The sequence below is a fragment of the Acomys minous genome (assembly GCF_964271855.1).
Source record: "Acomys minous genome assembly, chromosome: 12".
In the NCBI taxonomy this organism is placed as follows: Eukaryota; Metazoa; Chordata; class Mammalia; order Rodentia; family Muridae; genus Acomys; species Acomys minous.
Genome location: NC_140493.1, coordinates 25,745,519 through 25,760,968, shown reverse-complemented (window position 1 = coordinate 25,760,968; position 15,450 = coordinate 25,745,519). Strand labels below are relative to the sequence as shown.

The 15,450-nt window shown below is 54.3% G+C and overlaps 1 protein-coding gene across 2 annotated transcripts in view; it reads left to right on the top strand.

Moving 5' to 3' along the window:
* Positions 1–15,450, top strand: part of MROH1 (maestro heat like repeat family member 1) — a 73,385-nt gene that overhangs the window by 43,482 nt on the left and 14,453 nt on the right. Inside the window, exons 15-34 of one of the 2 annotated variants that reach the window (XM_084747859.1) lie at positions 392–465; positions 1,328–1,447; positions 3,886–3,993; positions 4,299–4,443; positions 4,656–4,696; positions 4,995–5,136; positions 5,445–5,497; positions 5,904–6,011; positions 6,551–6,670; positions 6,914–7,036; positions 8,733–8,879; positions 8,956–8,982; positions 9,836–9,958; positions 10,165–10,244; positions 10,441–10,555; positions 10,657–10,752; positions 11,317–11,421; positions 12,411–12,546; positions 12,646–12,758; positions 13,844–13,996. In XM_084747859.1, coding sequence (XP_084603985.1) covers positions 392–465; positions 1,328–1,447; positions 3,886–3,993; positions 4,299–4,443; positions 4,656–4,696; positions 4,995–5,136; positions 5,445–5,497; positions 5,904–6,011; positions 6,551–6,670; positions 6,914–7,036; positions 8,733–8,879; positions 8,956–8,982; positions 9,836–9,958; positions 10,165–10,244; positions 10,441–10,555; positions 10,657–10,752; positions 11,317–11,421; positions 12,411–12,546; positions 12,646–12,758; positions 13,844–13,996 — 2,129 coding nt within the window. The remainder of the gene's footprint in view (positions 1–391; positions 466–1,327; positions 1,448–3,885; positions 3,994–4,298; positions 4,444–4,655; positions 4,697–4,994; positions 5,137–5,444; positions 5,498–5,903; positions 6,012–6,550; positions 6,671–6,913; positions 7,037–8,732; positions 8,880–8,955; positions 8,983–9,835; positions 9,959–10,164; positions 10,245–10,440; positions 10,556–10,656; positions 10,753–11,316; positions 11,422–12,410; positions 12,547–12,645; positions 12,759–13,843; positions 13,997–15,450) is intronic. The other variant, XM_084747860.1, reaches the window with a different exon arrangement.

Genomic DNA, 15,450 nt, shown 5'->3' with positions numbered 1-15,450 from the left:
TCAGCAGTTCACCTGGTGACAATTACAGTGTCACTAACATGATGTTCCCAGAATTTGAGCCACTTTTCTATTTTTATTGCCTCAACTGTCAACCGCTTAGCTTTTTAAAAGATATGATCAGGGCTAAAGAGATGGTTCAGAGGTTTAGAGCACTGACTTCTCTTCCAGAGGTCCTGAGTTCAATTCCCAGCACCCACATGGTAGCTCACAAATGTCTATAATGGGATCTGATGCCCTCTTCTGGTGTGCAGGCATGCATGCAGACAAAGCATCCGCAGTCATAAAATACACAAATAAATAATCTTTGGTTGGGCATGGGTGCATACCTTTAAAACCAGAACTCAGGGATGCAGAGGCAGATGGACTAAGCCATCTTGTTTGTTTCTTGCAGCTGCTCAAATGGAAGCTAAGAAGCCCTTCATCCTCTCTTCCATGAGGCTGCCTCTTCTGGACACCAACAGTAAGGTAAAGCGGACAGGGCTGCGTACATCGTTGTTGGACTAGACCGTTTAGTTCTGTTCCTCATGAACAGCCGACAGAAGAGTGGCCAGCAGGGAGGTGCACACGCGCACGTTTCCACACCGTGTTAGTAGACTGCTAGTGATCCTGAGCACACGCCCACGTTTCCACACCGTGTCAGTAGACTGCTAGTGACCCTGAGCACACGCCCACGTTGCCACACCGTGTCAGTAGACTGCTAGTGACCCTGAGCCCTCAAGGCTGTCATGGGCCCGAGCGCTCCAGCGCCAGCCTGAGGCTCACCACTCACAAGAAGGACTCAGAGAAGTCAGGCAGCTGGGATACTTGCCACTTACTATAGGGACGGTTTAAAGCAGCTGGGGAGCTGGGTATGGCGGCTCGTGACTGTACCCTGAGCACTTGGGAGTCTGAGATAGGACTTCTGGCTGTCCTGGGCTACATAACTAGACGTTATTTCAAAAACACAAATCAGCTGGGAAAAGAGCCCTTGGGAGAGAAGACTTCAGGAGGGCCCAAAGCTGTGGCTTCCCATGGCCTTCTGAGAGCAGGCCAGTATCAGTACCTATTCTGACGTAAGCTTCCGTGAGGCCAGGTGTTAGGTGCTGTGGCAACTGTGGGTACAGGTGTGTGTGTAGATGTACATGGCCATGTGTGTACCACTCTAGATGCAGGTGTGGTCGTAGGCACAGGTGTGGCGTAGGTAGTATACATGGTTATGGGTGCTGATACAGACGTGGGTACAGGTGTGGTACACAAATGGGCGTGGGTGCGGGTATGGGTGTGGGTGTAGCACAGGACCAGATGTGTGCCTTGTGTTCCTTCCTGATCTTCTCTTGCTTCTGGGCAGGTGAAACGGGCTGTGGTGCAGGTGATAAGTGCCATGGCCCACCATGGCTACCTGGAGCAGCCTGGAGGTGAGGTGATGGTTGACTACATTGTACAGCAGTGTGCTCTGCCCCCTGAGGAGGTAAGGACTATGCTGATCAGCCCCACCTGCTTCTGGATCTGTTGGGTGTCAGGCTCTTCAGCCGTGTTTCTCTTGAGCACTGTTAGCACTGGTTACCAAGAGCATCTAGACTGGCAGCAGATAGCTGTGCGGGCTGTGCGGGCTGTGCGGGCTGTGCGGGCTGTGCGGGCTTCCGGGCTGTGTATGCTGTACAGGTTGTGCGGGCTGTGCGGGCTGTGCAGGCTTTGCGGGCTTCCGGGCTGTGTGGGCTGTGCGGGCTGTGCGGGCTGTGCGGGCTGTGCGGGCTGTGTGGGCTGTACGGGTTGTGCGGGCTGTGCGGGCTTCCGGGCTGTGTAGGCTGTACAGGTTGTGCAGGCTGAGGTTTCCTGTGGTTTTTGAATCAGGGTTTCTGTATCCTGTGAGTCCATTCAACAGATACACAACTCAGAAGCAGAGACAGAAACTTGATTCTCTTTGGGGTTGTTTTGGTTTTGATATATTTTTTTTTTGGTATGTAAAAAAATTACTGAACAGCCTGGTCTACAAAGTGAGTTCCAAGACAGCCAGGGCTGGTACACAGAGAAACTCATCGCAAAAAAAAAACAAAACAAAATTTTAACTTCTTTTATTTTATGTGCATGAATACTTGCCTGCATGTATGTATGCGCATCACATGCATTCCTGGTGTCTACAGAGATCAGAAAAGGCAGTGGCCCCCTGGAACTGGAGTTATGCATGGTTGTGAGCCGCCATGTGGGTGCTGGGAAACAAACCAGGTCCCCTGTAGGAACAGCAAAGGCTCAAAATCACGGATCCATCTCTTGAGCCCCATAATTTGTTTTATTCTTTGAGACTCTCATATAATGTACTTTGATCCTACCCACTCCCTACTCTCCTTCTAACCGTCCCAGACCCGCTTTCTCTTTTTTATAAAAACACATTTACTCAGTTATGTGTGTGTGTGCTCACACATGTCATAGCACATCTATGAAGCCCAGGGGACAACATATGGGAGTTGATTATCTCCACCATGTGGGACTGGGGGACAGAACTCAGGGTGTCAGGCTTCATGGCAAATGTGTTTACCCACGGAGCCATCTTGAAGGCCCATCCTGCATTTATCCTGAAGGTCATAACATTGACTAGAGGTCATGGATAACCTTTGGAGGAAGCCTTGCCAAGGTTGTGGGCCTCACAGGTCAATTCCTTTAAAAAAAAAAAAAAAGGAGGAGGAGGAGGAGGAGGGAGGCTGGAGAGATGGCTCAATGGTTAGAGCACAGCCTGCTCTTCTAGAGGTCCTGAGTTCATTTCCCAGCAACCATATGATGGCTCACAACCATCTACACTCGGATCTGATGTCCTCTTTGGCATGCAGGTGTACATACACTCATATACATAAAATAAATAAATCTTTTTTAAAAAAGATTTTGTGCCAGGCGTGGTGGTGCACACCTTTAATCCCAGCACTTGGGAGGCAGAGGCAGGTGGATCGCTGTGAGTTCAAGGCCAGCCTGGTCTACAAAGTGAGTCCAGGACAGCCAAGGCTACACAGAGAAACCCTGTTTCGAAAAACAAAACAAAACAAAAAAAGATTTTGTGTGTGTGTATGTGTGTGTGTGTGTTGGTGCACATGGAGTGGGAATACCAGGTGGTTGTGAATTGCTCAAGATTGGTGGTGGGAACTAAATTCAGGTCCTCTGCAAGAACAGTATACACATTTATTTTTTCTCAAGAAATGGAGGATGGGATGGGGCATGGGGTGGGGCATGGGAGAGAGAAGGGAGGGAAACCGCATTTAGGATGTAACATATGAGAGAAGAATAGAGAAAAAGTCTTACATTAACCCCCCAAAATAAAAATATTTACTTATTTTGTGTACAAATATGTGTGGATATATGTCCTCTGACCTCCGAAAGGTCAAGTTGTAGGAGTCAGTTCCCTCTCTCCACCACGTGAGTTCTGGGGGTCCAACTCAGGTCATCAGGCTTGGCAGCAATGCATTTATTCCCTGAGCCATCTCACTTCCCCAACAGAGTTCGTTTGTTTGTTACATTTTTGAGTCAGTAGCTTATAGGAAACAAAAACAGAGCGGGGGGGGGGGGGCAGGTGTGTGTATGTATGTATGTATGTATGTATGCATGCATGTGGATGCAGGCAGCACATGCTGCCGTAGGCCACATGTAGAGCTCAGAGGATAACTTTGAGGAGTTTGTCTCTCCTTGTGACATTGGATCTGAGAATGAAACTCAGATTGTTAGGCTCACACAGGAAGCGCTTTCACTTGCTGAGCCGTCTCGCCAGCTTTTCTTGAGTGATTTCCATGTACGTTCCTGTGGCAGATGAAAGTCGTGCTCTCTGGGGCAGGTTTGATGAGTGTGTGTGCCAGCCTTTCCCTTTCTCATGCTAACCTTGGCGTGGAGACAGCCATCCATATATGCTCTTGTTTGCCTCTCCTCCAGCCTCAGAAGCCTGGCCCTGAAGGGGAGGACCTGGCAGCAGACAGTGTGCGGGCAGTCAGTGTCCGTACCCTCTACCTGGTCAGCACCACAGTGGACAGGATGAACAGCGTGAGTGTGTTGGCTTGAGGCCTGCTGCCTGAGCTGCCCCTTGCTGAGACTTCCTGGCCTTCCCATCACTCACCCGGTAACACGTGACCAGTGTGAACAGTGGAACGGGGAGTGTGGCCTTCTGAGGCCAGTGGCTAAGCAGTGCTCAGAGGATCTCTCAGCAATGGCAGGACACACTGTCTTAGGCTGGGCTAAAGCTGTCCTCCTCCTGTATAGATGTGGAGATCAGGCCCTGTGAGCTCTGCTGCCCTAGAAGCTATGCCTACCTGCTTGCCGTCCACAGACCATGGCCCTCTGTCCCTCAGGTTCTCTGGCCCTACCTGCTCGAGTTCCTCACCCCAGTGCGCTTCACTGCGGCCCTCACCCCACTCTGCAGGAGTCTTGTGCATTTAGCCCTGAAGAGGCAGGAGGCAGGGGCAGATGCTTTCCTCGTCCAGTACAACTCAAATGGTGTGGAGGCCCAACAGCCTTGCATCTGACCCCCACCAGTGCCACGCCCTTACACTTAACCTTTCTCAGCTCCCTGCCCGTCCCCGCCCCTGCCCCTGCTCTCAGCCCGAGCTGCCGCCTCTGCATGCTACCCCAGCCCCAGCTGCCTGCCTCCCCATCCCTTGTCCCACACCTAGCCCTGCCTTGTAACTGTTCCCATGTTTCTTGTCCAGCAAACCTCCCATCTCCCTTCGCTATGACCACAAGACTGCTGGTAAGCCAAGGGTCTGTTACTGTGTCCAAGGTGTCAGCTTGCCCATGGTCACTGTGTTGTAGAGGAGTGGGCTCTTTATGCCCCAGAGTCCCTGTCAGTTCCTTGTCAGTGGCAGGCTATGACCCTCGCCACCGTCTCACCTTGTGTCTCCCACCTTGTGTTGGTTGGTTTTCCTTCACAACAGGGACACTGGTCCCCAGGTTGGGCACTGTGGCCTGGAAAGATGTCCTGCCACATCTCCACTGGGAGGTACAGGGAGCTCCATGCTTAGGCACGCTCTTTTCTCTCCCTCCTTCAGGTTGTGTCTTCGAATCCCTACCTGGGAGATGGGCGTGGGGCAGCCTCCTTGCGCCTGCTGAAGGTCATGCATCGCAACATCCACCCTTTGCTGGGCCAGCGGTGGGAGACAACCGTGCCTGTGCTGCTAGAGTACCTGGATGGTGAGGCCCGTGAGGCGAAGGAGCCCGTTAGCCATCCCCAGCCCTGCTTGTTCCCAGTATGTCATCTGGGCTGGCTGATACAGACCAGGGTTTTGTAAGCTGTAATCTAAGAAAGGGCCTGGGTGGCACCAGACGGTCCCTGGTGACATGTGAGAAGTGTTGCAGCCTAAGGTGTGGTTGGCTGCTGCGTTCCTCTTGGGAGTTCCGAAAGACAAGGAGGTGGTGCTGGGCACTAAGGAGTCACTGGTGCGTGCTGGGATGAGCCTGCCTGGCCGGACCCCAGCCAACGGGGTGATTGGTCATTTCAGAGCACACTGCGGAAACCCTGGCACTGAAGGAGTGGGAAGAAAAGCTTCTGGTGGTGAGAGATGGGACAGAAGGCCAAGGGCCTGTCTGTGTTGTTCTGGGCCTGGGCACGGAGGGCTGGGGCAGCAAACGTGGGACTGGTGTATTGTGCTTTCCCAGGGACTTGTTCCCCAACCTCCCCTGGTAGTAAGACTAGGGAATGTCAGCAGCAGGGGAGTCTGGGCGTCTGGACGGTGGCCGGCCTCAGATTGCCGAGACAGGGTTTCTACCCTCTATCGGTCAGCACCAAATTTGAGACACAGAAAGTGGTCTTCTGTCCTTCCACTGTCCCCAACCTAGTTCAGAGCCATTTGTGCTTCAGCATGCCTCATAGCTGCTACCCACCTTCAAAGATCACTTACCAGCAGGGGCCACCCTAAGGCTATCGTGTGACAAGCCCTCGTTGGTGCTCTCATCCACAGTTCCTACGAGACACCCTGGCCGTGGTGTCTGACAACACATGGATCTGCCAGCTGAGCCAGGAGATGTGCAAGCAACTACCCTCTTACAACGGGACACCACAGGAGAAGGTGCCCAAGACAAGCCAGCTGGGGCCAGGATCTCTCAGTCCCCAGTCCCCGGGCCCTGTGCTTGGAGTCTTGGATCTTTCCTGTCTGCGCCTTTGTCTCCTGACCGAGGCAGTCCTGGCCAAGCCAGGGCAAGCACGGAGGGCTAGGATCCTCTTCACTGCAGCCGACAGCTGGGAGATTGGGAGACGGGGGCTCCCTGCCTGCTCCTTAGTCCTCAGACTCCCCGCAGAGCTCACCTTTCTGTCCTTGTGGGGGACCCTTCCCATGTCCTGATTGAAATACAGATCTCCAAGGGGCCAGGTGTAGGGGTGCACACCTTTAATCCCAATGCTTGAGAGGTAGGCAGATCTCTGAGATCAAATCCACCCTGGTCTACAGAGCAGGACAACCAGTGCTACACACAGAAACCCTGTCTCAGGAACCAACAGGAAGGGAGGAAGAGAGAGAGAATATAGCTCTCCATTAGCAGTGTGCATCACAGTGCAGCTGTCTGTCTGCTCAGGAGTCTGGTGCAGCTGTGTTTTCTACCTTTGTTCCAGAATTTCCTGTATAAGTGCATAGGAACCACGCTGGGTGCTGCTTCAAGTAAGGAAGTGGTGAGAAAACACCTTCGAGAGCTGTTGGATACAGCCAGGTACCAGGAAGAGGCAGAGCAGGAGGTAGGAAGCCCCTAAGACCCAGGGCTGTCAGGCAGCTGGCCACGAGTACTATGAACATATAGGTACATGTATGCATATGTGGCACACTGCCGCCTTCTATACGTATGTTCACATGTACACAGTGTGCCTTTAGGTTTATGTGTGCATGGTACTTTGCATGCATGTGTATGTATGTTCCTCCCCACACAGGTGGGCAGGTGGGCCCCTCTGCCCAAGTGTGAGCACACCTGTGCACCTCCCCAGGGCCTTGCCTGTTGTTTTGGGATTTGTGCCATTGCCCACCTGGAAGACACTCTAGCACAGCTGGAGGACTTCGTGAGGTCAGACGTGTTTAGGAAGTCCGTCGGCATTTTTAGCATTTTTAAGGTAAGAAGGTCTCTACCCAGAAAAGGGGCCTGGGTGAGTAGATCCCTGTCTCTGATGGTGTGGTCCCTGCTCTTCTGACGTCTGCGCTCTCTTCTCTCAAGATCAAGGCTAGGCCCGAGTACCCTCAGGCGTGGAGTCCGACAAGAAAGCACCTGGCTCTGCAGCCACCGTGCACCCTCTATTCTGTCCTCTGGGCCTTGGCTCCCCTCCCAGCAGAGGGCCTCTCAGGAGCAAATCTAGCTGGTGGCAGTGGCATGCCTCCAGGTGTGGGTAGTGAGAGGAGTCCTGCGTGGCAAGGTTGGGTGTTAATCAGTTTCTGTTGCTATGACAACGTACTTGAGAAAATCAACTTTGAGGAGGGAGGGTTCATTTTGTGTCCTGGTTTCAGAGGTTTGACTTAAGGCCTGAGGCAGGCCAAACATGGAGGAAGGGCATGGTGAGGAGAGCTGCTCAGCTCCAGTAGCCAGGGAGCAGAACTCGCTTGCCGTTGTAACAACACTTACCCTGAAACCGTAGCATTACAAGTCTGTCAGAGGCTTAATTCAGTGGTCTCAGCCTTCCTGATGCTGCGACCATTTAATACAGCTCCTCCTGTTGTAGTGACCCCAACTGTAAAAGTATTTTCATTGATACTTCATAGCTGCAGTTCTGCTGCTGTTATGAACTGTGATGTAGATGCCTATTTCCTGGTGGTCTGTGAAAGGAAGGGTCGTGTGCGCCCAGGTTGAGAACCGTTGGTTAACCCACTGATGAGCCAGTCACTTCCCAAAGGCTTCTGCTCCCTGGGGGCATTTCCAAATGTTACACCTCTAAACCCTGCAGTACTGGGCACACTTGAGCGTTGGGGACATTCCTCATTTGAACCACAACAGGCAGGGAGTGGAAAGTGTACCCTCCTTGATGGCCAGGCTGTCTGCACTGTCCTTCATCCCAAATGAGGATGCGAAGCATCTCCCATGTCGCTCCATCTCTAGTAACCGCTCTGCTCTTGGACCCTGAGGGGCGGCTCAGATGTACAGGGGCCTACACGCCTGTTCTTTCTCTTTTTCTTCTCTTTCTTCTCCTATTTCTATCTTTTTAAAAGTGTTTTAGGTTTATTTCATTTTTGTGTGTGTCAGTGTTTTGCCTGCATGGATGTCTGCACACCATGTGCATGCCAGGTGCCCACTAAGTTCCTTGGATCCCCTGGAACTGGAGTTGTGGATGGTTGGGAGCCACCGTGTGGATGCTGGGAATTGAACCCGGGTCCTCTTGCAAGAACAAGTGCTCTTAAGCACTGAGCCGTCTCTCCAGCCCCTCCGTCTCTGCCTTGAGACAGGGCTTCACGCTGCAGCATTGGCTGGCCTAGAACTTGATGTGTAGACCACGTTGGTCCATTTTTTCTCACATAAGTATCTACAGGCCACTAGGACAGAAGGCTGTCTTCCGCAGCTGTCCTGGTTGCTAGGCCTTTTCTTTCCACTGTACCTTCTCTCCTTGCTCCCACTGCCTCAGCCCTTTCGTGCAACCAATTGGTTCCCAGTGGGCTTGCGTGGACACCTGAGGCTGCCTGGCTCCCATCCCTGCGAGCTGCCTCTGTTCCCGGCTGGCTCTGACTATCCCTGGAGCACAGAAGGCGCGCTGCTGTGAGGTAGGGCTCCCTGCACAGAGTGGTTCATGGAGTAACTAGCATCCTGCTGATTTCTCTGCCTCCCAGGATCGAAGTGAGCACGAAGTAGAGAGAATGAAGAGTTCTCTAATCCTGTGCTACGGGCACGTGGCCGCGCAGGCCCCTCGTGAGCTGATGCTGGCCAGAGTGGAGTCTGATATCCTCCGTGGCATGTTCCGGTGCTTCGACACCAAGGTGGGCGCTGCAGGCGTCTGAGTGGGCCGGCCACACGACGCCAGAGGCTTAATTCATTTCACTCTTTGTTGTTTAGGTTCTGGGAATAAAGGTAGAGACCAAGGTATAGTGTATAGCAATTGTGTGTGAACTGTGCTTTCTCTCTCTCTCCTCTGGGCTGGGCTTTGGGGCAGAGCCAAACCCAGAGCTCGCTGGCCTTCCTGGCCATGGTGGCCCTGGGGGAGCATCCTGGAGGCCAGGTCTGAGATCCTCCTGCCCATTTCCCTTAGGAGCAGCACTTGATGGAGCTGCAGCAGCTAAGCTCCTGCTGAGGGAAGAGCGAGCCTTCTCTGCCTCTGGGCAGCCACCTGTAGCTGTGTCCCCCCCACAGCCCAGCGATAGCTCTGGGCCCCTTGGCTCTGTTCCCAATGCTTTGGGGGCTGCCTTTCTCTAGACCCCCAGAGAGCACCTAGGGAGGGGTTAGTTAAGCCCAGAGCCATTGAAAAGGGTCAAAGGTTCCCTTGGTCTCATTAACATGCTTCCTCTGTGGCGTCCCTGTTACTAACCTCACAGGCCTTTGTGAGGGACAATCGGCTCTTCCTGAGGAGTGGGGAGCCTCTAGGGCAGCGTGGGGTTGGTGAGGTTCTTTTAGTTTCTTGTTTCCCCAGCCCTTGGGAGTAGGAGGGCTGGCACTCTGTGTGCTCAGAATGGTGCTGGGTGTGACGCTCTCATAGTACACTGCAGTTCTCTGTGGGCCCAGGCTCTGGAACTCCCTGCCCCACCCCCACACTCCTTCATGCCCTAGGTTCCTGCTTGGTTGGGGGCTGCTGTAGGGCTGTGTGATCAACAGTGGACAGTCCACTGTTAAACAAAGGGCACTCTGAGCTCCTGAGGCTGGGTCCAGCCCTGTGGCCACCCTGAACACGGCAGTTCTGGGGGCAGCCGTGCAAGCCACCTGCAGCCAGCTGTTCCCCCAGGACCCAGCCCTGAAGCTGTGCCTCGTCCAGAGCCTGTGCATGGTCAGCCAGGCCGTGTGCAGCAGTGCACAAGCCAGCTCCTTCCACTTCTCCAGGAAAGCAGAGCTGGTGGCGCAGATGATGGTGAGTTCAAGGCAGGCAGTGGAGCTGGGACCTGGGACCTCGGGAGGCCAGAGGGTTGAGTCCAGAGTTATACCCGGGGGCTGAGTGGGTACAACAGAGCCCTGCACCTCAGAGGCCTCAAAGCACCCACTTAGTGTGAGAGACAGGATCAACAGGGAGAAGGCTGAGGCCTCCTCTGAGGGCCACTTGTATGTCGCCTCCCCAAGGAATTCATCCGGGCAGAGCCCCCAGACTGCCTGAGAACGCCCATTCGAAAGAAAGCCATGCTTGCCTGCACATACCTGGTGTATCCTTTCCTGCCTCTCTGTACTCATGGTGTGCCTGTGGGTCTGTCTGCAGATACATGGGCTACATTGTATGTGTCAAGTACTCTGAACAGAGGGGCAGCTGTGTCATCTATGTAGGCCCAGCGGTTACTGGGGGGTCTAGGCTGGACAAAGTGTCATGGGGTCATTTACTGGGGCCCTTAACCTGCTGCTCAGCAACTTGGAGCCTGCACTGGAGGAGCAGGCCCAGGCAGATGTGATCCACAGTTGCTTGCAGAGTGTCATGGCCCTGCCACCCGAGGCTGAAGGGGAAGATGGTGTCTGCCAGAAGGTATTGCATGGCCATGGCCAGGAGGTGGGGGTGGGGGTGGGCGGTGAGAAGACCACTGAAAGAAGTGGGGTCACGCATTGGGCTGGTGGCTCTCCTTCCAGCCTCTGTATTTGGACACCATGTGTGCCCTTGAAGACTTGTTGACAAGCCTGCTGCAGCAGAACATGACCCCCCAGGGCCTGCAGATCATGGTTGAGGTGTGCAGTGGGTGTGCACTGTTGGGGGTGATGGAGTTTCTGGCTTCTTTCCTGCCCCCCTCCCCCACTGCGGTTAGGTACTACAGAGACAGCTTGATAGTGTCCTTGGGGGAGGGGGCATCCAAACACACCCCTCCTGCCTGGGCAACTCTGGCCAGATAGTCCTCTGCAGCAAGTGCTGGGATGGGGATGAGAGCCCTGGCCTCAGTCCGCTTGAGGCATGCAAGAAGACAGCAGACACCCCCCACCCCACCCTACCCATCCCCACCCCCTGCTGTGCCGGTCTTCTGGTCCCTTCCTTCATTACCATGGGCGGGAAGGGAGGCACCAATCCATAGTCTAGGCATCCAGTGCCTCATAGGCCTAGGTCACTCAGCCACCTTGAGTGGGCAGGGTGAGCTGCAGCGGACTCTACTGTGGGAACCACCCTGGGTCCTACCTGGGTCCCTGCAGCCCCCAAAGGCTGGCCCAGCAAGGATGCTGAGCTTGTCCTTGGGACATGGGCTTCTGCCCTCCTGGGTTGCTCCTACAGCAGGCCCCTGTGTAAAGATCATTCTTGTACAGCACCTGAGCCCATGGATCAAGTCCCCGAGGGGCCATGAGCGGGCGCGGGCACTTGGCTTGGGCGCCTGCCTGCTGCAGTTCTTCCTGGAGCATTTGCATGTCAGCGTGAGTACGGGACTCCAGACGTCACCCCTCAATCAGGCCCTGTGCTCCTCGTGCCCCAGAGCATCCTGTAGGCTCCCCAGGCTCCTGCTCCTTTCCCCTCTCATCTCACCATCTTCTCCGACAAGGACAGAGGACCTGTCATGGACAGGGCCACTAGACTCAGGTCAGGGTGAACAAGCCACTCCTAGGAGGGGCGTGCTTAGATCTTTCCTGGTGACTGGCAGTGGCTGTGTTAGTCAGAACTTTTTAAAATCAGAAACAGATAGTGGACATTTTCAGACATCTTTTTGTCATCTACTGGAATCACCATGAGTGTTTTCCCATGACAGTTGTATTTTTGTTTTGGTGTATGTGGTTGTATGTGTGTGCATACAACCATGGTCTGACCAAGGTTTGCCACACATGGCTCTAACATACCAGGAAGAACAGCCACCTGTCCCCAGGTCCTACATCCTGCCTGAACCTTTCCCTGCTGACCTAAAACTCCCCTTTCTTGTCTGGTGACTTTGGGGATGTGGAGTTTTTTGGGGGGCAGCTAGGCCTGATTTGTTCTGGGCACAGCTGAGGGGCCAGGGGAGGGGCATGGTGTGCATCCTAGGGGGAAGGGTGGGGGGTTGTTTGCAGCCTCTGGTAGGCAGGAGGCAAGGCCACTCAGGAGGGAGAAAGGCTCAGTATATAAGACGAGCAGAACTGAGAGGTAGGCTGGGACCCACTTGGGATAAAGGAGTGCCCTGTCTCCTCCTAGCCACAGATTTACCATCCGGGAGAGTCGTTCTGAGGGTGGGGGCTGAATCGGCAAAGCCCTGTGCTTCTCTGGAAGCCCCCCACCCACTCCCTGTGCTGAGGGAGCCAGGTGGACTAGGTGTGAGGGGGAAAGTTTGCTGGGGCCGTCAGCTACAGGGACGATCCAAGCTACATGGCTCCCCTCTGGGTCCTGCGGTCCTCAGAATTACTACATCCAGTCTCTCTCGCCTTCCATCTCCCCACAGACGCTCGTACCCTTCCACAACCTGGGTCTCCTTGTCGGGCTCTTTGCTCCACGGTGCGCTGACACGTTGACTACCACCCGCCAGGAAGCTGTGGGCTGTGTCCACTCCCTGCTGTACTTGCAGCTGGGCTATGAGGGTGAGCCTTGCTAGACTTGTGGGGACTATGAAGGCCAAAGTCGGGGATGGGGTCAGACTGAAACCACCAGGGAAGGCCTCAGTCAGCTTCTGCCCTCAGGCTTTTCCCGAGACCATCGTGATGATGTGGCCGAGCGGCTCCTCTCCCTGAAAGATAGCCTTGTGCACCCTGACCCCACCGTCCTTTTCCACACTTGCCACAGCATAGCCCAGGTACTTATGGGATCCCAGCAACAGGAAGTGGGTGGGGGTGGGGGGCGCTGCAGAGTCTTGGGCTAAGGGACTGCCAAGTGAGCAGGCCCTAAGAGGTGGCCTGAGCACGTTTCATCCAAGGAACTGGTGTGTGGGGGGGGGGGAGGGGGGCATTTGGTCAGCACTGCCTTATCTCTCATACCCGCCTGCCTCGGGACACCACAGCCTGGGCAGGATCAAGGTGCACTGCGTGGTAGGGTCTTGGGGAATGCCTGAGAGGAAACTGAATTCCATGAGGTCCAGCTGGCTCTGTAGCTTCCTTCCTGGGGGTGCAGGCTTCTAGAATTGGAGAACACAGTGCTGGTGTGTACATGAGTGTCCTACCCAGAGTTGACAACTGGCTCAGGTCCAGCATGGGCCTTGTCTTTGATCCAGCTGGCTGAGGCACTTGGAAGTGCAGCACTGGACCAAGATGTCTCTTTCATGCCCTGTTTACTGTACTCCCTGGGTACCATATCCAGCCCTGAGCCACACTGAGGCTCAGCAGGGCTCCAAAACAGAGAAGATATCTCCTCCCTTAGCGTACCCCTCTGTGGCCCCCCATCTACGGACATCCTGTTCTTGGTATGGTCAGCGTTTCTGGCAGAGGCTGACAGGAGGGGCCCCTGAGCCCTTTCTGGTAATGCTCAGTGCTAGGGAACAAAGACCCAGCCTTGGGTGGGTCAGAAGGAGCTGGGATCTGCAGTTGGGGGCTACCACTGTGATGCTCTCTTTTCCGGTGTATTTTCTATGTTGGGAGAACGAGCAGAGGAGGCTGAGCTGGAGGCTCACTTCAGGGCTTACTGAGGTGGGAAAGCTGCACACCGGTCCTGAAATCCCTGTATTCTAGAGAGTTCCAGAGCAGCTCCACACAGGCCACTCACTCCTGTCCCCTGTCCAATCCCAGCCCTGCAGCTGCCCAAGGACCACCTTCCTGGGATGGTTCCAGACTCAGGGGTGAAGAAGAGACAGCTAAACCCCTGCGTTTCCCTCAGGAAGCAGCTGGGGGCTGACCCACTGTTGCTGTTGTTGTTGCTGTTGTTGCTGTTGTGGCGTCACCCTTCTAGGTCATCGCCAAGCGCCTCCCATCAGATCAGCTCATCAGCCTCTTGCTTACCATGTTCGAGAGCCTGGGAGACCCAGACAAGAACTGCTCCCGCGCAGCCACAGTCATGATCAACTGCCTACTGAAGGAGCGGGGCAACGTGCTGCTGGAAAAGGTGGGCGTGGAGGCTGTGTCAGGAGGGCTGGGTACCCCGGACTTCTTGCTGTTTCACTCTCACAGCTCTGACTGCATCTCTCTGGGTCTGATTGCGACAAAGCCTTTTCTTATCTGAAAACCCCTTAGAACTCGATAAGTGCAACTCTATTAAGAATTTAGACCAGGTGGTGCCAGCGCGTGCCTTTAATCCCAGCACTCAGGAGGCAGAGGCAGAGGCAGGTGGAGCTCTGAATTGGAGGCCAGCCTGGTCTACAGAGTGAGTCCCGTCTCAAGGGAAAAAATAAAAATAAAAGAAGTTAAGGGGAAAAAGCAAAGTGGAAGCCTGGCATAGTTTGTACCCTCTGTTTTTATAGTCCTAGCCATTTGGGAGATTAAAGCAGGGGGATCACTTGTGCCTCGGAGCTGAGGAGAGTGCCAGCCAAGCTTGGTGGTGCACGCCTGTAATCTCAGCACTTTGGAGGTGGAGACAAGAAAGATCAGGAGTTCAAGGCCAGCTTCAGCGGTATAGGTAGTTGAGACAACCTGAGCTATGTAATGCTCCCCCCCCTCCCCCAAGACCCGGAAAAGCCATAAACACTGTCATTGAGCTGACACCTGCTGAGCTTCTGACCCTGTGACGAGGGAGGACGTGGATGCACTGGGCCACCCAGGTCCCAGGGATTGCCGAGCATGGGACTTTAGGATCTCATACAGAAACTCCAAGTTCATGCACGGGACTGCTGCTCTGCCCTGTTGCCACCTTTGTACAGCCTGTTTACCGTGCCTAGAGGGCTGCAGCCCACACCAGTCTTCTCCTGGTAGTTGTTTCTAAGTGTGTATTGGAAGCACTTGTGCTGGAAATTTTGTGTGCAAGTGAGTGAAGGGTGTCTCTGCACCGCGTCCTCCTGGGTCTGTTGGGCTTCAGCGCGTTGAGAACCCTTAGCCTACATTTAGAGCCTTGGAAGGTGTGGGCTCAACTCATTTGCTAGAGGGGACTTTGAGGTCTGTACTGAACTGAAGTATCCCAGGAAGAGGAGCTAGAGTGTCAGCTCACAGTCATCCACAAGGCGGAGTCCCCTGCCAGCTTCCGAGTGTTCCCTGACCCAGGTGGCAGTGCAGGCCACCGCCATCTCCCCACACAAGTGTCTTGCCAACAGTGTGAAGGTGAGGTCACTCGTGCTCCTAGCCCTACCCCACAGTTTGCTCCTTACGGCTCTCATGCAGGTTCCTTTGCCATCTCAGAGCACCCGGCCACAGTCTGTGCTGTCTGTAGCAGCTGCCTGAGGGTTCATTCCAGTTGGACCTACCTGGAGAGTGGTGGTGTCTTTTTATGATGGGCTTGTGATATTCCATGTTACGATTTAATTTGCATTTCCTGGTGTCTGAGGGATAATTGGATGGCTTCTTTTGTGAGGACACCCATCTTTTGCCCAGTTCCATGTTGGGCTGTTGATAGTTTTCTTACTGATCTGT